At 49.1% G+C, this 26,179-nt stretch overlaps 1 protein-coding gene across 5 annotated transcripts in view; it reads left to right on the forward strand.

Moving 5' to 3' along the window:
- The window catches only part of PPP1R12B (protein phosphatase 1 regulatory subunit 12B), a 129,056-nt gene that overhangs the window by 17,755 nt on the left and 85,122 nt on the right, over window positions 1-26,179 (forward strand). For all 5 annotated transcript variants that reach the window (XM_082068915.1, XM_082068911.1, XM_082068912.1 and 2 more), the window contains exons 2-5: window positions 16,266-16,396; window positions 17,312-17,430; window positions 22,011-22,170; window positions 24,928-25,072. In XM_082068915.1, coding sequence (XP_081925041.1) covers window positions 16,266-16,396; window positions 17,312-17,430; window positions 22,011-22,170; window positions 24,928-25,072 — 555 coding nt within the window. The remainder of the gene's footprint in view (window positions 1-16,265; window positions 16,397-17,311; window positions 17,431-22,010; window positions 22,171-24,927; window positions 25,073-26,179) is intronic.

Raw genomic sequence — 26,179 nt, forward strand, 5'->3', positions numbered from 1 at the left:
GCAATGCAGTACAACAAACATGAAAATCACCCTCCTCACACTGGACTTTCACCGGGTTTTGTTTCGCTTTAAGGATGAGTGATTGCTGGAGCTCACCAGTGAGCCCGGTCAGCCTGCCCGGCTGCTGCTTCTGTAAATGGCAGTTCCCGAGGTGGAGGGCTCGCTGTGCTTTGCTCCTCCCGTCGCTGTGTGCATTCGTCGCTCTGTCCATTTCTGGCTACGTCCTTTTTATGGCATCTGCTGGCCGGGGCTGTGCCACACTTGAAAGGTCCTGACAGAGCTCTCAATCAGGAGCTCGCGCTGGGCTGCCGGTATCTGAACCACGCGGGGCATGTGCGGTGGTAAATGGGTTTACGTTACTCTTGGAAAACATAAAAGTTGGTAGCAGATCTGGTTTTCTTTGATCAAAGCGGCCACGGTTCTTGATTAGACTCATTAATGTCACTGCGGAAAGTTGACACCTGAGTTGTGCCCATCTTTCAAACTGGGGAGATCTCTGGTGTCGTGGTTTGACAGTTCGGTGCGTGGCAGCGTCGTTAATATGCTTATTACAGTGCTCGGTAACTAATAAAGCAACTGCGCGAGGGTCTAGCGAAGAACTGTCATTCAAGCAGCACTTGTCCCTCCTCAGTGACCTTATTCTACAGATCGCTTGTTCTCAATCACGTATTTGCAGCACCTCTTGTTCCGTGGGCACCCCCAGGACAGGGTCCCCGATTGCGGGTATATGCTCAGGAGCCAGCACTGAATGGGTTTGGTGGTGGTGGCCACGCTGAGATTTGCTTTAGTTTGTTTCCCACAGGATTTAACAACAAAAAGAAGAGGCATTTCCCTATGGATTGAGCAGCCCTAATAGTGTCACATGAATTTTTTGTCATCTTATTTTCCTGTGAATCAAGGCGAGTTCATATGTGAACTCCTGTATTCTCCTTCTCCCACCACTCTCAAAATACCAGCCATAGTCCAGACCTTCAATCGCTGTGTTTAGATAAGTGTTTTTGCTGTGTTTTAAGAAAATATATAGCTTAACTTCTGCTGCAATAGCAAATTATATCAAGGTTTCACTAGGATTTGAAAGAAAATATCCCTGTAAAGCTGCACCATGTTTAGTGACATTGCAAATCCGAGCGGCTGCACTGCAAACAGAAACGCTCGCGAAAACCTCAGCGATGGTCCTTGCACGGAAGAAACGTGGAGTCACTTCCTTTTTAGAAAGGTTTCTATACCCAGCAGCCTCTTTGTCTGCCCGTCATTCCTTACGCTTCAAAGAAGACCCGGTGCCCCGTGATTGTGCTGCCTTGTCCTGCCGGTGGCGGTTCAGCCACGGGCTCTGGTTCAGGTGGCATCAGAAGAATGGGAAAACTCCAGAAAGCCACCTATTCACTTGAGTGTGAAGACTCCGAGTTGCACGGGGTGGAAAATGACCGAGCAAGCTGCTACACGTCTGTCTAGTGATCGTTTGTGCGCAGCCCCCAGGACCGTGCAGGATGGATACTTTATTTATTTAGCCACTTAAATTTACTTCTCTGTGGTTAGAGATTCAAATTTTCTCAGACTCCAGCGCTGGCAATGAGAATGAATAACTAGAATTAATAAGGGTATGTTTTTCTTTTTATAAACCAGCTTTTTGTTTTTCTGGCCACAAAGGTGAGATTCAGATCTTGAAACCAAACCTGGCGTGGCTGCGAGACGATGCGCACGAAAACCAGGAGCCTACTATTCCGCTTCTGAATAAACTGCAAAGCCACCAAAGGAACCTCCTCTTTCTTTTCGTTCGCAGGCGTGCCGAGGTGTTTCTGCATGTAGCCACTGTTTTAATTATCTTTGCCCTTACTTAGCGCTAATTAGGCACTTGGTGTTTGCAGGAGCTCGTGGTGCTTCCCCTGCACAAGCTTTGGCACCTGGGAGGACGAGCTTGTTTCTGTGGAAGCGATACTGGGCCTGGAGTGACTTTGTTGTTCTATCTATTGAAAACAACGAGGTATTCCCCAGGCCATATGCGGCCTGAGCTGCCTGTCTGGACATAAGCAAGATGTCCAAGTGAATGGTTAAGCGGCAGCTTAAGACTATCTCAGTCCTGCCCTTCCTGCTGCTCCTGTCTAATGCTTTTTGCACCAGCGCAAGTGCTTGTCTGGTCCCACTGGGAGCCTGTTTAGCCCCTGGATCTGTTCAGTGGGGTATCGAATGAGTATTAATATCAACACCCCTGGCTGGGGAGAGGCTGCGGAGCCTGCTGCAAAATCCTGCTGTGGGACAGGGTGAAGAAAGGTCCTTCACCCAGAGGTGCTGGACACTGAACAGGCTCCCCAGGGAGGTGTCACGGCCCCAACCTGACAGTGTTCAAGAAGAGACTGGACACCGTCCTCAGACACACGGGGTGACCTGTGGGGTGTCCTGTGCAGGGACGGGAGTTGGAAACGATGATCCTTGTGGGTCCGTCCCGGCTCAGGACATTCTATGGTACTCTGTCTTCAGGATCTATAGCCAGGTAACACAAATCTCACCTTTAGGTGGCCAAGTTGGAGCTAAAATAATTTGCAGCTGTTTTTCCACGTCTCTGACCACTGAGAGAAGGCCTGGAGAGTCTCGTTCCATGGAGGATGGTTTGCTGCGCCCTCCTGCCCATCTCACCCTTCCAGCAGATGCGATGCGAGTGCACTAACCTTGCCAATGGGCTGAAAACTGATAATACTTGGGGTTTCTTCCCCATTATTGACAAGGTTAGTCTTCATTTGGCATTGGTCTTACCACACTGCTCTGCAACCTCTGTTCAAACCAACAGCGCGAACGTCAGCGCTGAGCTGCACGAGACCACGTTCGTTTGCAGCTGATCTAAGGTTGCATCTTGGAAATTTAGAGTATGTTTCTGTAGTAGAGCTGATGGGATAAACCACATCTATATGTTGTTCTCATTGTAAAAGTGCCTTTAGGAGCTGCTTTAAATAGGTACAGTATGAGCACTGGTGGAGCACCTGTAGAGCTAAAGAACAAGGGGGTTGTTAGCAGAACACGTCTTTGCTAAGCAAACCTGCAGGAGCTGGATTTCCATTTTCCACACAGGAGTGAAACGCTTGTGAGCTTTCTAATTATGAAATGGAGAGCTATTTGGGGCAGGAACCAAAACTTCAGTAATTTAAGGGAAGGATTTTATATATACTGTCTTGAGGCAGTGCCAGAGCGTGCTGGCTGAGTGGGAGAGAACTGACATACTTAGTGGTCAGAATGACTAAACTGGTGAGACTTGAAAAGCTAATGCTGCTCTGCACCATTAGGAAACTGGCAGTCCCTGCTTTTCGGTGACAGAAAGACTTTATTTTTAGTGCTGGCAGTTGGTCAAGTACTGGACTCATTTCAAGCTCTTCTCAGATGGTACAAAGTATTAGCTTCCAACTGCTGCTGAAATAGTGGGTATTAAAAATAATGTTGGAATTAGGGGGATGAAGATGATGAAAAGGGAGTAAAACGATGATCGAGATTGGATTTTGAGGTCAGTCCCTCGTGGCCCGTCTCTGGTTTAGAGCTGCGTGTTCTGGGCTGTGACGGCAAATGGCAAACGGGTCCATTGACCGCCGAGGAGAAGCACCGTGGACGTGGAAGAATCGCCGTACTGGGTCCCGTTTGAACGGGAGGTGAATGAAGCGCAGGTTGCTGGACCCGTGGGAGCACAAACACTACAAGGGGTTGGCATAAGGGGCTGAACCCTGCGGCTGTTTGCGGAGTGAAACACTCGTGTCCGTGCTCCTTGCTGATCTGGATTTGCCAAATCGCTGTTTGATTAGAAACACTAAACGAGGGGCAAAAAGATGGCAACACTGCATGCCTATGCCTATCGTCCTAGCAGGGCAATTTAGCTTGTTTTCTTCCCATTTCAGTAACACAGACACCCGCGTGTCCGACTGTCGTTCCCTTTCTCCGCAGCGGCGGTTCCGGTTGTTCCCAGCGAAGCGCAGCCGGACGCGTTGGCACACGGAGGAGCAAACGTGGGGCTTCGGCGTTCACCGGCACCACCACCGAGCTCGAGCAGAGGCCTGATAACTGTAGAACTTCACAGACATTTAGCGAAGCCATCTATAGTCTAGTGCAGCAGATATTTACATCCACCTCCTTGTACATAAGTTGGGTGTCCCCAGTGCATATATAAAGGTTCAAAATGTGGCTGCTATTCAAATCGCTTCTCCACCTGACATTTCGTGCTGCTGTTTCCTCTTGGAAATGCTACGTTCATGAAATAATGATGCCTTTACAAGTATTCCTCTCTCTGCTTGTGCTCTGCTGGGTTTATTGTTGTGCTAATCATTGCAAGAGATTTGTTGGTGGTTTCTTTTGATGACTGGCGTGGATACTGCTGAGTACTTCTAGATGTTGTGGGGTTTTTTCCAATGGAAAAATCGGACATAATCCATATCTCTTTTCCTGCTTACATGAGAAGTATGACTCAAGTGCTGTGAAAAAATGAAGCAACACAGCTAATGAATCAGACTAGAAAAATGAATAATAGCCTTTACATCTCATTTCCCTCCCTTCCCCCTGCTCTCTTTAAAGCAGAATGTACATCTTTCTGCTGACTCTAATACAATTGTTTCAGAATTAGACTTGCACAAGGATTTTCAAAGTGGGTTCGTGGTACAGAAGTGCCCACGCAGGGTGTTGTGGCCATAAGGACGCCCTGAAGCTGGCACGGAAAAGAGAGAAAGGAAGGTGCAAAAGCTCCGTGTTTTTGCAGGAGCAACAGCACGAGCTGTTTGTTGTTCCCGGAGTCGCTGGTGAGTGTAATCTGTGCTGCCGGAGATACAGCATCACTTGAAAGGGGAATTTTCGGTGGTGCCGGTTCTGACAAAGAGCGGAGCTGCGATGGCGGGGCGCGGTGGCAAGGTCAGACCTGCCAGCGCTGACAGTCGCTGGTGGTGACAGTTGCAGGGCTATTTTGGGAGAGTTTTTCTCTTTGTTTTCTGTGAACTCTTCTCTCTGCGTTCCCAGATTTAACCCTGACGCTGTTCAGCTGTCGTCGGGCTTGCCGGCGTTTGCAGTCTATGTTGACATCACGCATTTACTCTTTGCGTTCGGTGGAAGGTGAACTCCCTTCAGCGCCCAGCTAACCTTGTTAGAAATGCTTCTTTTTAGACTTTATGACAGAACAGTAGAGAGATGAGTTTTATCATGTAATCCCTTTGATTGAAACCTGTGTGTTGTGACAACATGACTTCACTGGCCTGCTAGTTCTCCCAGCCCAGCGTAGTGACAGTTAATGGAGCTGCTGGTGTCAGCGTCGTCCTCCGGTTTGCAGTCACCCTTGAACCATTTCTAAAGCTCCTCAAGGTGCTCCAGTCACACTAATCACACAGCACGAGGTTGTGGTAAAGAAAACCATCTCCAGCGTCAGGTTAAGGAGTGACCTCGTAAATCTGGGCTCTTGGAGGTTTCTCTGCTGATAAATCATTGAGGTTTGGATTCATCCCGTCCTGTGCTCAATAGGTTTATCTGCGGGCGGTGGTAAAGGACAGGTACTGTGAGGGTGACATCCCACCCAGCTTAGGCAGGCAACACTCTCTGGATACATCTGTTCCTTTACACTTGGAAAGTGTGGATGAAAAAGGTCTGGTGCAGGCAAGGTGCAGGAATTAATGGCTGGGACAGGAGGGACCTGGCAACCTGGACTTAAACCTAATTAACCTGTTGTGGGGGGTCTCGCGTTGAATTGAAGACTGTGTTTGTGTGCACATGGATAATACTCTGCTTTTAGTGCTTTTGATGGCCTGTATTCACTGCAGTAACTCTCTGGCTCTTCATTTAGCCCAAAGAAAACCTTTAAATCAGTTGGAGTGTGGTGTGGATGTGTCTGTTGTCAAAAACAGTCCCACTGGTTGTGTTAGGAAAGGGCGTGCTTGGTTTGTAGGAAAAAACCCACTTTTGTCAGCCCATATCTAATGCAGAATCTTTTGTAGCTCCTGGGTGGTGCAGCCTCTGCCACCCGAATGAGTCTGGGTCAGGTTTGCAGCATGAGAACATCATTCAGGAGGAGAAAGCAAGAGACTTGGGCAAATAAAGCATCGAAGCGATGGAGTGAGTCAGCTCTGGATCAGAATGGCTGCAGACACGACACAAATCTGGGTTTCATGGCCTTCCCGACAACCGTAGAGTCCCTGGGATTTACAAAGAATAAATATGAGTGTGTTTGCATATATGTATATATATATATATGCACGTGTACACATCATACACATACCCACAGCCTAGAAAGCTGGGGGGAATTCCATGTAGACCCTGCCTTGAGCAGGCGACACTCGACTAGAAGCCTCCCAAGGTTGTGTCCAAGCGTGGTGATTCAGTGGTGTGTATGTTGCTGTTTTCGCCTGACTGACGCTGTCATTGGGAGCTGAGTGCTCCTTAAACAGTTGCAGATGTTCCCTGCTCTGAGGATCTCGGTATCTAAAATATCAGCTCTTTGACTGTATGGAGGTATGGAGTGGCTTCCTGGGCAAACTGCCATATGGCCAAACGGGGAGGTCCCAGCTGACCGGAGGTTGGCAAATGTGACATCCAAGGGCCAGAAGGAGGATCTGGGGTGTCAGTGTGATCTGAGTGCCTGGGGAGGTCATGGAACGGAAGATCATCCTGAGCGCCATCATGTGGCATGTATGGGACAACCCATACATGCTCAGGCCCAGACAACGTGGGTTTATGACAGGCAGGTCCTGCTTGACCAACCTGATCCCCCCCCATGACAAGGTGACCTAATTAATGGATGAGGGAAAGGCTGTGCGTGTTGTCTGCCTGGACTTCAGTGAAGCCTGTGACACCGTATCCCACAGCATCTCCTGGAGAAGCTGCAGCTCATGGCCTGGCCATCTGCGATGGATAAAGAACTGGCTGGAGGGCCAGGCCCAAAGAGTTGTGGTGAACCGAGCCAAATCCCATTGGCGGTCACAAGTGGTGTCCCCAGGGCTCAGTATCGGGGCCATTTCTGTTTATTCTCTTTATCAGTGATCTGGACAAGGGGATCGAGTGGACCCTCACTCAGTTTGCGGATGACACCAAGCTGGGTGGGAGTGTTGATCTGCTGGAGGGTGGGAAGGCCGTACTGAGGGGTCCAGACTGCCCGGATCATTGGGCTGAGGCCAATTGTCTGAGGTTCAACAAGGCCAAGGGCCGGGTCCTGCACTTGGGTCACAACAACCCCATGAACGCTGCAGGCTGGGGAAGAGCGGCTGGAAAAGGACCTGGGGGTGTTGGTGACAGCGGCTGAACATGAGCCAGCGTGTGCCCAGTGGCCAAGAGGCCACAGGATCCTGGCTGGTACCAGCACTGGTGTGGCCAGCAGGCCCAGGGCAGTGACCGTCCCTGTGCTGGGACCTGGGGAGGACAAACCGCGAATCCTGGGGGTGGTTTTGGGCCCCTCACACCAAGAAAGGCCTTGAGGTGCTGGAGCGAGCTGAGAGAAGGGAACGGAGCTGGTGAGGGGCTGGAGCACAAGTGTGATGGGAGCGGCTGAGGGAGCTGGGGGGTTCAGCTGGAGAACAGGAGCTGAGGGGAGACCTTCTGATCTCTGAACTGCCTGAAAGGAGCTTGGAGCCAGGGGGGGTCGGGCTCTGCTCCCCAGGAACAAGCGCCAGGAGCAGAGGAAACGGCCTCAAGTTGCGCCAGGGGAGGTTGAGGTTGGATGTTGGAACAATTTCTTCCCCAAAGGGCTGTGGGGCATTGGAACAGGCTGCCCAGGGCAGTGCTGGAGTCACCATCCCTGGAGGGTTGGACAGACGGACATGAGGTTCTCAGGACATGGGGCAGTGCCAGGGGTGGGTTATGGTTGGACTCCATGATCTTGAGGGTCTTTTCCAACCGGAATGATTCTCTGAGTCTATGGAGAAGAGTCCTGCAGCTCAGTGCACGCATCCCATACAATAGATGTGGAGTTGTATGGAAGATGCTAAGAGGTGTTTGTTAATACTTCAACTTAATAGTTACAGCAATTGAGGTCGTTGATGGAACGGATGGAGACAAACAATGTCAGGGGAGAGCTGCATGTGTAAAGAGCTTTGAAGATAGTATCAAGACTTATTTCTGGATTGGAGGAGAATCTGGTAAAAGAATTAAGAGTGAGGGTTCCATGAGCGATCTGATTTAACAGCAGCATCTTGCACAGGCCAGGAGGTACCTCACTCCTGGGCGTCTCAAGAGATGGATACTGGAGTAATCAAGAGGAGATGTAGCACGGCCTCTACTGGCCTGACACTCAATTTAAAAGTCCAGCCCATGTCTGAGTCGCTAGTCTATATATTGTATCCGCATGTGACGAGTGGAGCTGCCAAGTATGATTTCCATGTGGGAGCCATTCCTGCCTGCGAATCCAACACGGTGAGATGACGAGTTTGTCACTGTTCTGCACAGAGAAGTCACCGAGATGGGGTTCTGTCACCAGACTGATAGTAGAAACATGGAGCACAGAAGCCAAACTCATCGCCCTTTCTTCTTTTCCCTTCTTGCATCTTTTCTCCACCTCAAGAAAATGTTCTCTCTCTCAAATCCTGACCAACCAAGGAGGCAGCACCAGGGAATTCAATACAACCACAATTAAACCCACAGTGGTTATTACAGGTTTCCTGGCTGACTTTGATTCTAAGCTCTTGTATGCACGCTGCTGCTATTTTATTCCATGATCGTATGACACTGGGTGATGTGACATACGGTTTGTAAACTAAATATTTCCTCAGTGGGGCTGCATTTGGAAGCACAAAGAGCTCTTGGCCAAGTTCGCCGCTGGTCCGTGTGCGCTGGACGCGGCGCTGCCGGTTGTGCCGGTGAACGGCAGCTGGGGAGCTCGTCAGCACTGAGTGTTGTTCGTGTATTTATTAATATGTTAAACTACCGAAATACTGGGTAAATTGTGAAGAAAAGTTGCCTTAGTGTGGGTGCCTGTGACAGCACCTCCGGTGTGCAGTTATTACCGTGGCTTATGTGTTCTGCTGGGTTTGTAGCCGTCCCCCTTTCTCCACGTAGAGGCAAAAAGGTGTGGTGGTTTGTTCGTTTTCTTCTCACTTAGCTGATCCCAAGTCATTTCTTAGCAATTCATGGAGTGGTTTAGTTGCTCCCCTCCCTGCCATCCTGCATATAGTGGGAGTGTAACACCAATCATAGGAGTTTTGCTAAATGCACCCCTAGAAAGCGAGCAGTATTTTACTGTTGGAGCTCGATTCTCAGTCCTCTGAACCCTCCAGTCCCATCCCATGTGGCTCCTCGAACTCCTGATGGTCCCATCCCTGTCTCCCCCCGGAGATCTGCAAACCAAAACCTCACCGGGCCGTTGGAGCCGTTGCGTTGCTGGCACTCATCACGAGTTCGATGATGCTCCTGTGTTCTGAGGAAGGAGCAAACACTAACAATACCATTATAATAACGAGGCTTCATTCAAGATAAGGATCAGATTGGGTCTGGTTGTTGAACGAGCCTTGCCAGACGAGCGGAGTTTTTGCAGCGTTGTTCTGTAACGTTTCCTGGTGTCCCCCGTTGCGTTACTGTAATGTAAACTTCATGCTTGAAAGAAGAATGGCTTGGCAGCAGCTACTGGTAAAACAAAATATAAATAAATACAGTGGCTGCAAAGGGCTACACCTGTTATCTAAGAGGGGGAAGCTAATATGCCGTATCTGCAAATTTTAGAAACTGAGCACTTCCTCCCTATGGAAAAACCGCGAAGTGCTGGTCCCCTGCCAGGAGCTGAGGAACAGCGGGAGCCGGCGATGGAGCCTTGCCCGGCGATGGAGCCTTGCCCGGCGATGCCCGGGATTGAAATGCAACGAGCCAACTTTCTGGGAGGTTAGCGGGTAATTCTGGGCGCTGGCTGCACTCTGCGTCCACACCGGCTAAAACCGTCGGGTGCCGGTGCCGTCCGGAGCACCCGGAGCTCCCCGGCTGCCAAGAGACATGCAAAGAATGGCAAGAGATCACGTCTCCGGTTAGAGGGCGAGATCCTCGCCGCGTCCCCCACCCCATCCCATCGCCTTGAAGGTTCTGTTGTATCTTTTACAGAGAGAGAACATAAAGAAGGAATGAAGAATTTAGAGACAAAACTGTGCTCTGTAGTTAACCTCACTTTTAGCATCTTCCGTGTGTGCGTAACCAAGCTGAGGGTTAGCAGCACCTAAAAATTAAGCCCATCAGCTTTTTCTACATGCAAAGCAAATTTCAAGGGCAGTTTAGGGGAGGGAGCATTTCCTCGTGTTAAATAACCACCCACCAAAAAGGTGCTGTTACTTCTCCACCGACTCTTTGTGACTTTCTTTCCTCCTGTCGGGGTTGGAGGGGCAGGTGTTTGCTTTGTAATATCGCTGTAGTTATTCTTAAAACGTTCCCAAGGAACGCTGCATCGAATACAAGAGGAGAACTTCGCATAGCGGTGGAGCCTCTCGGGTTACTAAACTGAGCCACTCTCCTAAATTTAAGGTTGGAGGATTAATAGTACTTAAAGGAGGACACGTCTACCCCGTTTACTTCCTATCAGTAACCTCGGGTAACCCGTTTTGCTTGGCCAGAAGGTGAAATTTATCCTCTGAACCTCAGCGAATGCGTTTGTCTTGTATTTTGCAGTTCTGAAGTTTGCGGGTATACACAATAAAACATACAACAGGGATTTTCTTGAGTGCTACCAGCAATCAGGACTCGCAGGGATTTTAGGTGGCAAGTGTGTGCCCTGGGGATTTTTGAACAGTGAGAACTTCTGTTCTTTAATTTGTAGCTTGGTAAAATTGAGTCAGGTATGAAATTATTAATACCATTAATGTGTGTGCAAATATGAATTCTGTGATAACATGTAAGCGTTAATCGGTTAATACACAGAATCACAGAATGGACTGGGTTGGAAAAGCCCTCAGAGATCATCCAGTCCAACCCTTGGTCCAACTCCAGTCCATTTACTAGATCAGGGCACTAAGTGCCATGGCCAATCTCAGTTTAAAAACCTCCAGGGCCGGTGAGTCCAGCACCTCCCTGGGCAGCCATTCCAATCCTGACCACTCTCTCTGCACAGAATTGCTTTCTAATCTCCAGCCTCAGTTTCCCCTGGCAGAGTTGCAGCCCGTGGCCCCTTGTCCTATTGCTGATGCCTGGGAGAAGAGACCAATCCCACCTGGCTAGAACTGCCCTTCAGGTAGTTCTAGAGAGTGCTGAGCTCAGCTCTAAGCCTCCTCTTCTCCAGACTAAACAAGCCCAGCTCCCTCAGCCTCTCCCCATAGGGCTTGTGTTCAAGTCCCTTCCCCAGTCTTGTTGCTCTTCTCTGGACCCTCCAGCACTTCAATACTTTAGAAGTATACACAGAAATACATTGCAGCCCCTAGAAGCTGCTGTTTAATCTGCCCTAACTCTTTCACGTGTGATTTCTAATGTTCTTAAAATTCAAAAGGTCTTTAGAAATCACCAGTTTTACTCATTAATGCAATTGTTGGCCTCAAAGTTATGGCTCCAAGGTGTCTTAAATATGCCATAGCATGTTAAGATACAAGCAGAGTTTTCTTTTAGAGTGTCTGACTGACAAAATTATGCGAATATCCAATGCCTGATCGTTCGGTGCATGAGACGCTGAGGTTTTCAGGACTGAATGGGGGTTGTTCAGCACCTCTGTTTGCCGAAGCCAGTTTTCTGTAACTCCTTCCCCACCCCACTGTTTAAAACCTTGGCCAGTATAATTAGTATTACACAATATTACAAAAATGCGAAAAATCCTTGCGTTTCGATATTTGAGGCGGGCCAGAAGTCGCACTCACTAATGTCAACGCAGCCATTTACAAACCCATTCATGGTACTCAGCTCTGTGCTCGTTTCTATTCTTATGTGTCACGTTGCTTGATCACAGAACTCCAACAGCAGCTTGTGATACTTCGGAGTGAGTTATTATTCTTAGATATTAAAGAATACATTGCTGCTCCACTAAGGACTTAATGCACCTCCACGCTTGATTTTTCTTGGTGGCAAAGGCACCGAGCGAGGATGAAATGAGGATGAAATGGGTTGTGGTGCCCTCGGGGAAGCAGCGAGCGCCTGCTGTTGTCAGCTTTTGTCACTTTGTCACCGCTTTATCTCCTCGGCAGCCAAGAGGGTCCAGTTACGGCCGATTGCTGGGGAGGGACAGGTGGCGCTTGATGCCATTATCCCTCCCGTTTCTAGCGTGCGTTCCATAGGAACCACGCGAGACAGGGACTGGCAGAGCAACAGGGCCAGTAACAGGAAAAAATTGAAAAGAAAGGGTTTGGGGGCTCTTTTGTGCATTAAACAGATGTTTCATTTTAGGGTGCAGCGTATCCAGGGGATTGAACAAGAGCTGGTGTTCTCTCTTGGCTGATTCCAGCGTGTGCAGGCATAGTGGGTGTATTTGGGTGCTTTAAGCGATAAACAACGTAAATATAGTTCCTTATCAAATACACACAAAGCTCACGATATAGAGCCATTCTTGAGTCTAAATTCAGATTTACACGCAAACTGCGGGTAACACTCAAACCCAGCAGAGCAGTAAGTGTGCACAGGCACGAAATATCTGCCCGGCTGCCTTGTCAGGGCCATGCTGATAAAATTCTACTTTGAGCCTATAATTCTGTAGTCAGCTACATCACAGAATCCCAGAGTGTCAGGGGTTGGAAGGACCTGGAAAGCTCATCCAGTGCAATCCCCCCATGGAGCAGGAACACCCAGATGAGGTTACACAGGAAGGTGTCCAGGCGGGTTGGAATGTCTGCAGAGAAGGAGACTCCACAACCCCCCTGGGCAGCCTGGGCCAGGCTCTGCCACCCTCACCCCCAACAAGTTTCTTCTCTGATTTAAGTGGAACCTCCTGTGTTCCAGTTTGCACCCATTGCCCCTTGTCCTATCACTGGTTGTCACTGAGAAGAGCCTGGCTTCGTCCTCCTGACACTCACTCTTTAGATATCTGTAAACATGAATGAGTCCCCCCTCAGTGTCCTCTTGTCCAGCTCCAGAGCCCCAGCTCCCTCAGCCTTTCCTCACACGGGAGATGCTCCACTCCCTTCAGCATCTTGGTGGCTGCGCTGGACTCTCTGCAGCAGTTCCCTGTCCTGCTGGAACTGAGGGGCCACAACTGGACACAAGATTCCAGGTGTGGTCTCCCCAGGGCAGAGCAGAGGGGCAGGAGAACCTCTCTGACCTACTGACCACCCCCTTCTAACCCACCCCAGGTCCCATTGGCTTCCTGGCCACAAGGGCCCAGTGCTGGCTCATGGTCACCCTGCTGTCCCCAGGACCCCCAGGTCCCTTTCCCCTACGCTGCTCTCTAATAGGTCATTCCCCAACTTACACTGGAACCTGGGGTTGTTCCTGCCCAGATTCAAGACTCTACACTTTCCCTTGTTCTATTTCATTACATTTTCCCTGCCCAGCTCTCCAGCCTGTCCAGGTCTCTGATGGCAGCACAGCTTCCAGTGTCACCCACTCCTCCCAGCTTGGTGTCACCAGCAAACTCGCTGACAGTCACTCTATTCCCTCGTCCAAATAATTGATGAATATATTGTCTAATAGAGGCCCCAGTGCTGCCCCCTGAGGCACTGCACTGGATACAGATGCGATTGTGCTCAGAAGCACCCACAGCACGGGCGAGCTTGTCTCGGCTGGTCGCAGAGCAATTTGCTTTTAGGTGAAGTTAGTTTGATTTTAAAAGTGCTATTTAATGTTTGCATTCCCAAATGTAAAATAACTCATCAATAAGCTTGGAAGTGTAATTTATTTGGGATGTGTTGGGGGGGAAATTTCAAGTGTATCACAATAAATATGAGTGGCAATAACATAGAGATTAGATCTGAATTTTGCAGGCTTGGACTTGAATTCCCAAAAAATCGCTCCTTGAACTGAAAGGGGATTATTATGTTCCTTTGTGCCTGTGTCCAGCTCTGTGTGCATTGGATACTTGACCTTCCTCCTGCATTTGATGGAGTCTCCATCCTTGTAGACAGTAAAACCTGGCTGGAGCAGGCCTGGTCTAATGGCAGGTTTAGCCCAACTTTGAGCAGGGGATTGGACCAGATGATCTAATTAAAGGAGAACCAAAGAACAAACCTTTCTCTTGAGGCTGGTGGTAGGACCTGGTTTGCCTCCGCTTTGCTCAGACCTAATTGTGTCTTACCCATCGTGCGTGGACCTGGGACCCCTCCGGCCTCAGTGTGATGCTCTTCAGTCTCTTTAATTTGCTTTGTTTTCCCCAGCTCTAGGACCTGAAATAATCTAAGAGACCTTAGTGCTGAGTTTACAGGATGAAGCTGTTTTGTGCCTGAGGGTGGGAAATCCAGTCCAGGGGCAGTCCCTGAAGTTAAACTATTTCTAGAATTGGGCTTGTCTGGCACAGATTAAGGTTAAACCAGTCTAAAACAGAGCAAGGAAGCATGCAAACACTGCCAGCAAATGTAGGAGTAACTTGTGTTTGCAGGGTGAAAGGCTAGTTTGGGATTTGCAGTTGGAGCAGAAGTAGCAAGAGGTGGATGTGCTGGTGTGGGACACGGGCAGTGCAGCATGGATCGATGTGCTGGATAATGTAGGGTTGTCCCTTTTTGCAGGGAGGTGTCAGTTAAAGACAATTTCCTCGTTTTCATTACTAGGATAGGAATGGATAGTCAGCGTTGCTCGTTTTAGAAGAACCATCATCTGGAAGTCATCAGACCACCGTAACTGATAGATGCGCCCACATCAAGCTATATACAAAAATCAAGTACTGTGATTTCAGAGGAATTGCAACCAAGCTGGTTCCCTCTCTGGATTCCCTCCTGGGTTTCTGCCTGTGGACGGACACACAGTAAAGGTCCTTTTGCCTCCTGGCCATGCTCGGTGCTCCTCAGCTGGGCCACGTGCGTTTGGACCTATGTATTAAATTCCCAGCTCATCCTTAAATAGCAGCCTCCAGTGAACTGGAAATGCCACGCAGAACGTGCTGGAGCCAGGAATTTGAGGAGGGAGGAATTCCACCCAACACAAGCGCTGAGACTTGAAAATCTAGCTGGGTTTTCTCTGGCAGCTTCAAAGCGAGCAGGTCTCTGCAAAGCCAGGCTGCACAATTAATACAGCGCCTAATGAAGGGTTGTCGTTCTCTTCAGTAGCTCGCGGGGTCTGTAGAGCTAACAGAGAAAGTTGTGCTTTGTTATACACAGGAAAATGAATAAATACTGCTGAACAAAGAAGTTATTAACTGCTTTAAAATTCTGCTTTTGCTATGGTTACATCTGTAAAGGGCAACATCCAGGATATGGATGATCGGCTTCAGTCGGGCGTCGCGAGCTTGAGCTTTCCCTGCTCACCCCTATCACTAATGGGAGCTCGTTTTGTTCATTGTCATGTTATTTCATTGACAATTTGAGGGAACAACATCATACCTTGCTTAGAGGAGTTTGATGCCATACCTGAAACCAATACAGATACATCGTTTTACAGTGCGTCCCCGCTCCAGGTTGAAATCGGTGTGGGAGAGAGGAGGGAGACAGATGTGCTGGTGAGAAGGAAACCTTGAGCAAATCCACAGGGTGCCCTCCTGGGGACTCTCGGATTTACAATTAATTTTTGCAAGCTCTGAAGTTAATTTAGTGTAGTTCCCAACTTCCTGCTACCTGAAGCTTTGAGATGTGCTGGTTCCCAGTGCGGGAAGTTCAGCCCAGGAGTTCCCTGCTGCCGGGAAACTGCAAATGGAGCTTGTGTGCTTGATTTAACACCAATGCCTTTTTTTCCCCCCCCTTCCTTCCTTTCCCCCCCTTCCTTCCTTTTCCCCCTTTCCTTCCTTCCTTTTCCCCCTTTCCTTCCTTCCTTTTCCCTCCTTCCTTCCTTCCTTCCTTCCTTCCTTCCTTCCTTCCTTCCTTCCTTCCTTCCTTCCTTCCTTCCTTCCTTCCTTCCTTCCTTCCTTCCTTCCTTCCTTCCTTCCTTCCTTCCTTCCTTCCTCCCTCCCTCCCTCCCTCCCTCCCTCCCTCCCTCCCTCTTTCCCTCCCTCTTTCCTAACTTCCTTCCTTTACCCCCTTCCCCCTTCCTTCCTTCCTTCCTTCCTAACTTCCTAACTTCCTTCCTTCCTAACTTCCTTCCTTCCTAACTTCCTTCCTAACTTCCTTCCTTCCTAACTTCCTTCCTTCCTAACTTCCTTCCTTCCTAACTTCCTTTCCCTCCCCTTCCTTCCTTTTCCCTCCCCCTTCCTTCTTTTCCACCCCTTCCTTCTTTTTCCCCCCCCTTCCTTCTTTTCCCCCCCCTTCCTTCCTTTCCCCCCCACTTCCTTTCCTTTTCCATCCTTCCGTCCCGTTCTCCCTCAGGCCTGTATAGATGAGAACCTGGACATGGTGAAGTTCCTGGTAGAAAACGGAGCCAACGTGAACCAGCAGGACAACGAGGGCTGGACCCCCCTGCACGCGGTGGCGTCCTGCGGCTATCTGAACATAGCAGAGTGAGTGAGTTTCGGGCTGTTCGGGGTATTTATAACACTCATCACATCTTCCTCTTCGGAGCGGCTACCCGGGCGATCGATGCTCTGAGATTTACACAACATTTTGGGAAGCAATGCTGAAAATAGATGGATTTCTGCTACTGAATCCTCAGTTTGTGAGGGTTCAGGTGGATCCTGCAACCGGTCGCCTTTTGCTGATCCCATTACAGTGACTTATGATTCATTAGATACTTGAGCTAAAATGCCAAGCCCAAGGGAAACACGGCGGCTGGTGGGCGCGCTCATGCGGAGCAATGGAACGAAGCCCAGCTCTGGTGCTGCTGAGCATCTTCACCCTGCGCTGCCGTCACGGGGAGCCCGTGCAGAATTCTAAGTGTGATTTGGGATTTTATTCCTCCAACAGAAAAGAATTCCGTCTCCCTACAAAATATATGTTAGTGTAAATACACATATATAGCTATTCTACTGTAAACACCGAATAGTAGATACACAGCGTGCTATAAAACAATTCAAAGGGAGACTGTGCAAGTGCTCACCCTTATTTTGAGGCTTTGCAAAGCAGCTACGTTTCCTCACCGTAGCCATGCCCGTGCAGTTGTGTGGAGACTTTCGAGGGAGAGATGTGTTGTTCTGGGCTCCAGAGGCACCGATACACCAACAGCATCATTGCTTTTTATTCAGATCTTACATTTCTGTTCCTTGCATCCTCTCTGATGAAAGATGGAGTAGATAAAAGTAACTGCTTGTGACTTAACTCACAATTAGAGCGTTGTCTTGTGCTTGTGTTGTTTACAACGCAAAATGTTGGGCTCGGTTTGGACGTAATCAAGTGAGATCTAGTGAGTACAAACATTAAATACATATGAAAGAAGAGACAGCAAGTATAACCGAGAGTTTTGGGTCTCGCTCCCGTAGGTACCTGATCAGTCACGGAGCCAACGTGGCTGCTGTGAACAGCGAAGGCGAAGTCCCGTCCGACATCGCGGAGGAGGCGGCCATGAAGGACCTGCTGCTGGAGCAAGTGAAGAAACAAGGTAAATCAGCGCTGGGCTTGAATACGTGACCGTCAGACCCCTGAGAGCTTCTAAAGAGAGTTCTGTTGGCTTGCTGTCTATAGGTGAAGAGATCTGAAGTCTGGCCCAAGAGGCAGAGACAGATTTTGCTTTGGTAGCAGCACGGTGGAACAGATGCAGGTTTGTGGTGTGCAGCCTCTGTCCTTGGCAGGATTCTTCCAAGTGAGACACCACAGCACTGCAAGCTGATTCATTAGATCTATTTGCTTTTAAAGTGAGATTTAATTCTGGCCTCTGGTATCGATGGAAGGTCTTGTTTCACTAAGTCTTGATAATACAGAGGTGAGATTTACAGCCCTGCCAAGAAGAGAAGGAGCTGGGGAATGAGTATGTCTGGCCTGGAGAGACCTGATCTTCCCTGGACGTCTCTTGCAGCCCGACTGCTCTGCCGTTCCCCTTTCTCATCAGGGACATCTGGCTGAGGGGCTGCGCTCGGTGCTGCCCCTGCAAAAACATCCCTGCCAGGAGAAACGTCTTCGGCAGCGTAACTTGTGTTATAATTAAGAAATGCTTCATCAGCGTAAACAGGGGTGATGGTTTTAAACTAAAGGAGTGGAGATTCAGGCTAGACATGAGGAAGATTGGTTATTAGGAAACTTTTCTTCCCCAAAGGGCTGTGGGGCATTGGAACAGGCTGCCCAGGGCAGTGCTGGAGTCACCATCCCTGGAGGGTTGGACAGACGGACATGAGGTTCTCAGGACAGGGGGCAGTGCCAGGGGTGGGGAATGGTTGGACTCGATGATCTTGAGAGTATCTTCCAACCAAAATGATTCTGTGATTGTATAAGAAATTGTTGTCCCTGAGGGTGGTGAGAGCCTGGCCCAGGTTGGCCAGAGAGGTGGTGGCTGAACCATCCCTGGAGACATCCCAGGCCAGGCTGGACGGGGCTCTGAGCAACCTGAGCTGGTGAAGATGTCCCTGCTCATGGCAGGGGGGGCACTGGGGAGCTGGGAAGGTCCCTCCAACCCAAACCGTTCTGTGATTTTATGAAACTTTTCTTCGTACTCATGAAATCAATCTGTGAGTAGTTAGTTGTCTGTACGTACACAGAAGAAATTTAAACCCTATCTCTGAGGTCCATCAAGAATGGTTTTGAAGGATTCATTTTATCTCAGCTGTGTGGAAATGCTGAACTGAGGCACATTGAGCCGATATGGACTGACCCATCCCTGCTGGATGTGTCTGGATGTATGGACTGGCATTTAGCCTGGAGAACAGAAAGCTGACGGGGATCTGGTTGCCGTCCTCTCCCACCTGGTGGAGGCTGTAGAGCCAGAGGAGCTGGGCTCTTCTCAGCGCGAGGGGAAGGAGTCATGGGTTTGAACAAGGGATGTTCTGACTGCCTGTGTGTACATATATACGTACACGGGGGAAAATGTTTCCCAGGAAAGTGCTGGAACAGACACCCAAGGAACTTGTGGAATCTCCATCGTTGGAGGTGGTCAAAACTCAGCTGCATTCGGCTCTGAGCAACTTGATCTGGGTTTCATTTACCCTCCTCCGAGCAGGGATTTGGGCTACAGACCCCTAAAGATTCTTTCCAGTCTAGATTATCTGACGACTGCAGGTTGGTGCTGGGGTTGTTTGCGTGCTGGATTGAATCCAGTCCTCTCTAACAGATGTATTCCCCTTGGCCCATGCTGGTTGCTTTATTTGCAGAGTTATTTTCAGATACAGTTAGGAAGAGATCAGTCCCTTGCTACTTTGTCAACCGTGTTACTGCTCTGCGGTGAGTTTGTATCTGTCCATCTGAGAGCTGCTTTTATCTGTGTTACTGTTCCTCTTGGAAAACTGATGCAGGATCACGTTCCTTCTGGTAAATAGAAACTTTTCACTTTCTAGTATAGTATTTCTGCCAAGCTTATTCTTATTTTGTTTCCGTTTTCCCTCCACTTGGAAATAAGCTTAAATAGCCCTGCTGCTTTATATTGAGTCTGCTCAGGTATTTCAAAAGAACTGTGTGTACCGTCAGCGGTTGTTTTAGTGGGCTGTCCAACCTGCAAGGTTGCAACCATGTTATTGCCCTGTGCAGATCTTGATACTCACTTTAAAAGGGACAAATTATGCTGATGAAAAGACCCGTATCTTTCTGGGCAACCAAGGAGAGAGAAGTCGGGCACAGTTTGGACAGCCTGGGAAAACAAATCCCAACTCTAGACGCAATTCTTCATGTAATTCTGCCTCAACTGCAGCTATTTTGCCTGCCACTTCTTGGGATTCTGCTTGGCCTTTCCATTGCTTCGTCACATTAGCGGCATCCTGCTAAGATGCCCTGAAACGCCCATCTGTCTCCACCGAGAAGCTTCCCATTGACACAGTTTAAAAGGATCCTAACTGCTGGGGTAAATGTGTTATAAACTTTAAATAAGTGTCCGTCCAGCTCTGTAGCCTGTTTTCAATAGTAGCTGAAAGCAGATTCCTGCTGCGAACTACAACAACAGGACAAGCATGTACAATTCCCCCCCAAAAACTGTTTTCCCAGCCTCTGGCCACTGCGTCTCAAGGAATTCCTGAGCCAGATGGACTTTGTGTGCTCACGAATCCCCCGTGGCTTCTGTTCCGTGAACTTGTGCGGCCCTTCTTGGGAACTGCTGGCATGGATTGTGTGACGTTAAATGACTACACATTGGTCTAACCCTTGTGCTGAAGCCAGTTGCATTTCTAATCTTTGCAACATCCTGCAGCAGTGGTGTCACGGAGGCACCCCGAGGTTCCTTTAAGGGACAACAGGCTCCAAAACAACTCTTATTAAACCAGTGAGAAACAGGGTTTAGCACTGCAAAGTGACTTGAATACAGGTTCAGATGTCAGTTGAGGAAAATGATTAAGGGGCAGGAACTAATACAACGGGAGTTCCACAGCGTGCGTGCACGTGGCTTCACCAAACAATGCCGGAGCCGCCCTGAGTCCGGGAAGAGCCCACACTTGCCTGATACGGTGTGTGGTTATTGTAAAGGGACACACGTACTCGTATTGAGTACAGAAAGTGCACACTCGCAATCCTGCGAGGGGAAATTTATAATACACTCGCAATCCTGCGAAGGGAAATACACGTGCAAATGTGCACGGAATATTACACGTGCTTATGTGGAAGCACGGGAGGAAAATACACTCGTGGTTCTGCGAGGGTTAATTTTACACGTGCTTGTATTGAGCACGGAAAGTACGCGTGCAGATGTGCACGGAAAGTATAAATACACGTGTAAATGTGCACGGAAACAGATACACTCGCAATCCTGCGAGGGTTAATTTACTCACCCCCGTGGCAGCACGGCAAGCGCAGTCTCCATCCCGGGGGCTCTCGGCGGCAGCATCTCGCTCGTGCTCCACGAGACCCGCGACAATGGGCGGAGTCTTGACGAGAGTCCCGTTTTTATAGGCTGATCAGATGTGACTGTGGGCATTCCAGAAGCTTCTCTGCACCCCCACCCTGGCTGTGGGTGCCCCTGAAGCCTCCAAACACCCCCACACTGGCCGCGGGCGCCCAGCGGCTCCTGGCGCCTCGGCGCTGCCTTCTCCTGACGGCCCTGGCCAGGGGCTCTGGGGCCAAACAAAAGCAGCTGTTGGCCTCAAACAGCACAGAGAGAGGGAGATGTGTCTGCTCCTTCCATAGCGGAGGAGGGAGGGGAACAGAGGGGGGTTTGCATCCTGCCACAAGTGGGTTTCACAGTTCAGACTCTGAGTTCATAAGTGTTTCCTTCTGTTTTAAACCTAATGCCCCATAATTTAATTGGGAATCACGTAATTCTTATATTGAGAGACCTCATCCATAGGGACAGTTGCTCATCTTCATTTTTGAGATTTATCATCTTCTCTTTTATATTTTTTCCTGAGTTATCGAGCTCTTCTGGTCGATATATTGTCCTTTCATCACCTCCTTATGTTGAAAACTCCGCTTATGAGAGCAAGTCTGAGATAGTTTTTTGCGTCTTGTTGGTTTAGTTGCAATTGTCACAGCCCATCGACCAGCCCCATCTGGTCTCTCCACACAGCGCCTGTTTCCTGGGGTGGCAAACTTGTCCCTCTTGTCCCCACAGTCCATGTCTCTGTTAAACCAGGTGTGTGTATTGATGGACTTTGGCTGGTTTAATCTACAGGAGATCTCTTATGATTTCAAACTGGGCTTTGCCACAATCTATCAGTGCTGCTCAGTGGAATTAACTAAGTATTTCCTTGGGTGTTCCTGGCACGAACGGCTCTTGGTGCAGTACAGGGGTCTCTCTATGTGCAGCTTGCAAATTGTCCTCTACAAGAGTTGGGTTGTGCTGCTCCTGCAGGAGACGTCTTGGGATCATCTCTTCAAATCTTCACCGTAGATTATGCTCACACTGTTTAATTCAGTTCGTTAGGCTGTTGTTCATTACTTGGTTATTTCAATCTAGGACTCCGCATATGTAGAGCACGGTCCTTCCACTGGTTCACAGTTGAGCTACAAGTGAGTAGTTAGTTGGGCAGTATAGCAGATGAAACACAGGGTGAATTTAACATGTTCATGAGGGACTGCACTGATAATCTCCTCTCCTGTGCTTCACCTTTGTAGGTGTAGACCTAGACCTGGCCAGAAAAGAAGAGGAACAGCAGATGCTTCAGGATGCCCGGCAGTGGCTGAACAGCGGGAGGATTGAAGATATAAAGCAGCCTCGGACGGGCGCCACGGCTCTTCACGTTGCTGCGGCCAAGGGCTACTCTGAAGTCATGAGGTAGGAGCTCCTTCCCAGAGCCGATGCGTTGAGTTAAGGCTCATTTCCGTGAGGAACACATCTGGCTTTATAGTTGAGAGGAGTTTGTTTCGTACTGAGATTTTCAGGCTGCTGTTTCTCAAAAGGCTCCATATGTGCCCAGCCATAGTGGCTCACCTAGAAGTCTGTAAGGACCGGAAGATTCCCTTTCATACCTTTAAATGATGGAAACATTTCAGAGACTGAGACATAGGTTTAGTTTTCACTGTTAGAGTAATAGTTCTAGGACTAACACGTCTTACGGGATAGAAGTACGGTTTCAGCACACAAAGTGACAATACATGTGGTGTGACAATCACAAACACCCCAGTGTCTGTCTGTGCTTCGATGTCCCCTCCTCACTGTCCCCTGCCCCTCGATGCTCCTGCAGCCTCAGCAGTGACACAGGGATTCCAACAGCTGTTCTGCCTTTAACCACTCCGACACTAACAAGCTTATTGTGAACATAAACTTGCCCAATGTAGTGTTTCCTGGCAATAAAGCATTAATATTTTCACAGGTAAGGTCAAATTAAGGTGTCTAACAATAAAACTTTCTTCTCTGCTCTGTACGTATGAGTGGAGCTGCCCGTAACCATCAGCAAGGTTACTCTATTGACCACATTAAAATCCCCTCTGGAAACCTTTATCCATCTTCATCCTTAATTTCATAGTTTTAAGCCGCAATGACTTGATGCGTGAGAGCTGTTTCTTACCAAGTTCTAATAATTTGGTTGTTTCCTATTTGTGTTTGTTCACTAGAGCTTGTAATTGAGTTATAAGCTGCCTGTACCATGCCCAAGAACAGCAAAGTAACAGAGCTCACGTGGATCAGAAATGTAGTATCTCCTGAATTTGAGGTGTTGGTCCCGTTGACTTTCAGTGCAGGGTTATACCTCCAGGATTTCTCTCTTTGCAGGATGCCTTAGTTTTGAACAGCTGCTCCTTGGCATTAATTGTTCTCATGATAAACAGATCTCATGGAGAGCTGACATTGTTTCACTCTTGTGTATTTTATGGCCACCCTGTAAGTTCAAATACAAAGCTTCAGTGACTTAAACCGAAGGGGCTGAAAGCCAGGAGCCGGCTAATTCCCAAATGAGATGTGGGATTTGCCTGTGACCTTGAGTCTCTCAGCAGCTGTGCTCCTCCCTTTTGCCAGCTGGAAAATCAACATAAAGTCAGCACCTAATTTAACATTTCTTTCACAGAGAAACATGCTGCTGCTCTAACATGACCGTGTTTTATTTAGCACAGTAACGCATGGGTGTAAAGCTGCAGGAGTTCCAAAACTCTCGGTGCCATTCGGAGGTCGTGCTGGGTTTCCCTCATGCTGCTGTAAGGCGGCTCTGGGTGCTGGAACTTCCCACGATGGAAATTTTCAGTAGCGGTTTCACCAGACTTGCAGAATTCCCCTGGGATATTCTTCAATATTTAAGCAGCTTGGATAATAGTCAGCACTGATACACGAGCTGCTCTGTGCTTTCACCCGGTCGCTGGCGTACCGGTGTGCGTGTGTCTTGGAAGGTTCAGACTACAATCGCCTCTCTTCTGTTTGTTTTAGTTTTAAATATTGAAGCTCCAGATGCTGTGAAACATGAGTGCTCTGATATTGCAGAGAGTGGGTGGAAGGTGCCCAGCAGTAAATGTGAAGTGAGGGTGTTCCCAGGCGAGGTCACTTGGGTAACATTTGCTTTAACTGTGCAAGGACTGGTCCGCAAAAATATATTTAGGGTTGTTTAACCCAAACGTGGGTTATTTAACGTACAAATTCCACATCTGTCAGTCACGGTATTGTCGCTGCTTCTTACCAGGCAGTCCTGCTGGTGTCGTCTCCGTGTGGACCGTTCCTACCGGTGGTCTTGTTCTCTGGTAGAACCCAGACCGAGCTCCGGTTCCCGATTGTCCTTTTGGTGGCCGGTGCTCTGACCGCGGAGCTGCCGGCCTCGCTGGGGGCCTGAGCGCCCTGCTGTCCCTTGCCCTTTGGAGCAGGACTTCAGGCTGGATCACCAATGCCACATTAGAAATTAAGACGTTCTCCCAGTTTAGGACATGCTAAAAGGGAACCTCATCAATTACATATATTCCAGCAGGTTTTACTGCAAAGACATTGTTCATTTACTGCCCTTTTCTGCTACAGTTACAAGCACAGCAGGAGGGATATTGCTTAGGTGAACAAACAAGTTAAGAAACTACCGTTCCCTGCTCTGTTGCTCATGGTGTGAACCTCTCTGTGTCAAAAAAGTCATTCTTGGGTGGGCGGAAACCATGATGAAGGTGCTGGAGCGAGCTGAGAGAAGGGAACGGAGCTGGTGAGGGGCTGGAGCACAAGTGTGATGGGAGCGGCTGAGGGACCTGGGGGGTTCAGCTGGAGAACAGGAGCTGAGGGGAGACCTTCTGATCTCTGAACTGCCTGAAAGGAGCTTGGAGCCAGGGGGGGTCGGGCTCTGCTCCCCAGGAACAAGCGCCAGGAGCAGAGGAAACGGCCTCAAGTTGCACCAGGGGAGGTTGAGGTTGGATGTGGGAACAATTTCTTCCCCAAAGGGCTGTGGGGCATTGGAACAGGCTGCCCAGGGCAGTGCTGGAGTCACCATCCCTGGAGGGTTGGACAGACGGACATGAGGTTCTCAGGACATGGGGCAGTGCCAGGGGTGGGTTATGGTTGGACTCCATGATCTTGAGGGTCTCTCCCAACCAAAACGATTCTCTGATTCTGAGTCAATATTCCTCCTTTCCTCAGGCTCTTGATCCAGGCTGGATTTAATCTGAACGTCCAGGACAACGACGGCTGGACTCCGCTCCACGCTGCTGCGCACTGGGGGGTGAAGGAAGCTTGTTCCATCCTGGCCGAGGCTCTGTGCGACATGGACATCAGGAACAAGCTGGTCAGTATGTGCAGGTGTTGCCACAACGTATACAATGTGTTTTATGTCAACTTTATTGCCTGCCACCTGATACAACACCATGACAAAGTTACATGGTGAGAAGTTCTCTTAATGTGTTCACTGGAGCATTAAAAGCACAAAAAAGTAATAATATCTTCTGTGGACGAAGGCAGAAAAAGATTTCAAGTGTTACTGGAAAAGGGCAGTGATTCACCTTTAGGACCAAGACTGTAAGAAGGAATAAGGGGCTAATCTGTGTCTTCCTCTTTTAGTGTAATCCCGACAAATTAAACAACAAAAAAGAGTCTTGGAGTGCATAATAATATGCTAATATCAAATTATAAGGAGGGGTTGAACAGACGCAGAAAGGAGGTTCTCAGGGACATGGGGTAGTGCTGGGGTTACGTTATGGTTGGACTTGATGATCTTGAGGGTCTCTTCCAACCGGAATGATTCTGTGATTGTAAGATTAAGGTTGCTCTGGTCGTGGATTGAGTCATAAAACCACCATCGCTGCCACGCGCCTTTCCCTGCTCTGGAGTGAACTGAGTCGGTTCACCAAGTTGGGAGGGAGTGTCGAGCTGCTGGAAGGCAGGAGGCTCTGCAGGGGGATCTGGATAGACTGGAAGAATGGGCTGATTCCAATGGGATGAAGTTCAACAAGGCCAAGTGCCGGCTCCTGCACTTTGGCCACAACACCCCCGGCAGCGCTCCAGGCTGGGCACAGAGTGGCTGGAGAGCAGCCAGGCAGAAAGGGACCTGGGGGGACTAATGGACAGGAAGCTCAACATGAGCCAACAGTGTGCCCAGGTGGCCAAGAAGGCCAATGGTGTCCTGTCCTGTATCCAAACCAGCGTGGTCAGCAGGCCAAGGGCAGTGATCCTTCCCCTGTGCTCTGCATTGGGGAGGCCACACCTGGAGTATTGTGTTCAGTTCTGGGCCCCTCAGCTCAGGAAAGAGATTGAAGTGCTGGAGGGTCCAGAGAAGAGCAACAAGACTGGGGAAGGGACTGGAACACAAGCCCTATGGGGAGAGGCTGAGGGAGCTGGGCTTGTTTAGTCTGGAGAAGAGGAGGCTTAGAGCTGAGCTCAGCACTCTCTAGAACTA

The sequence above is a fragment of the Streptopelia decaocto genome, assembly GCF_964273445.1.
Source record: "Streptopelia decaocto genome assembly, chromosome: 19".
NCBI lineage: Eukaryota > Metazoa > Chordata > Aves > Columbiformes > Columbidae > Streptopelia > Streptopelia decaocto.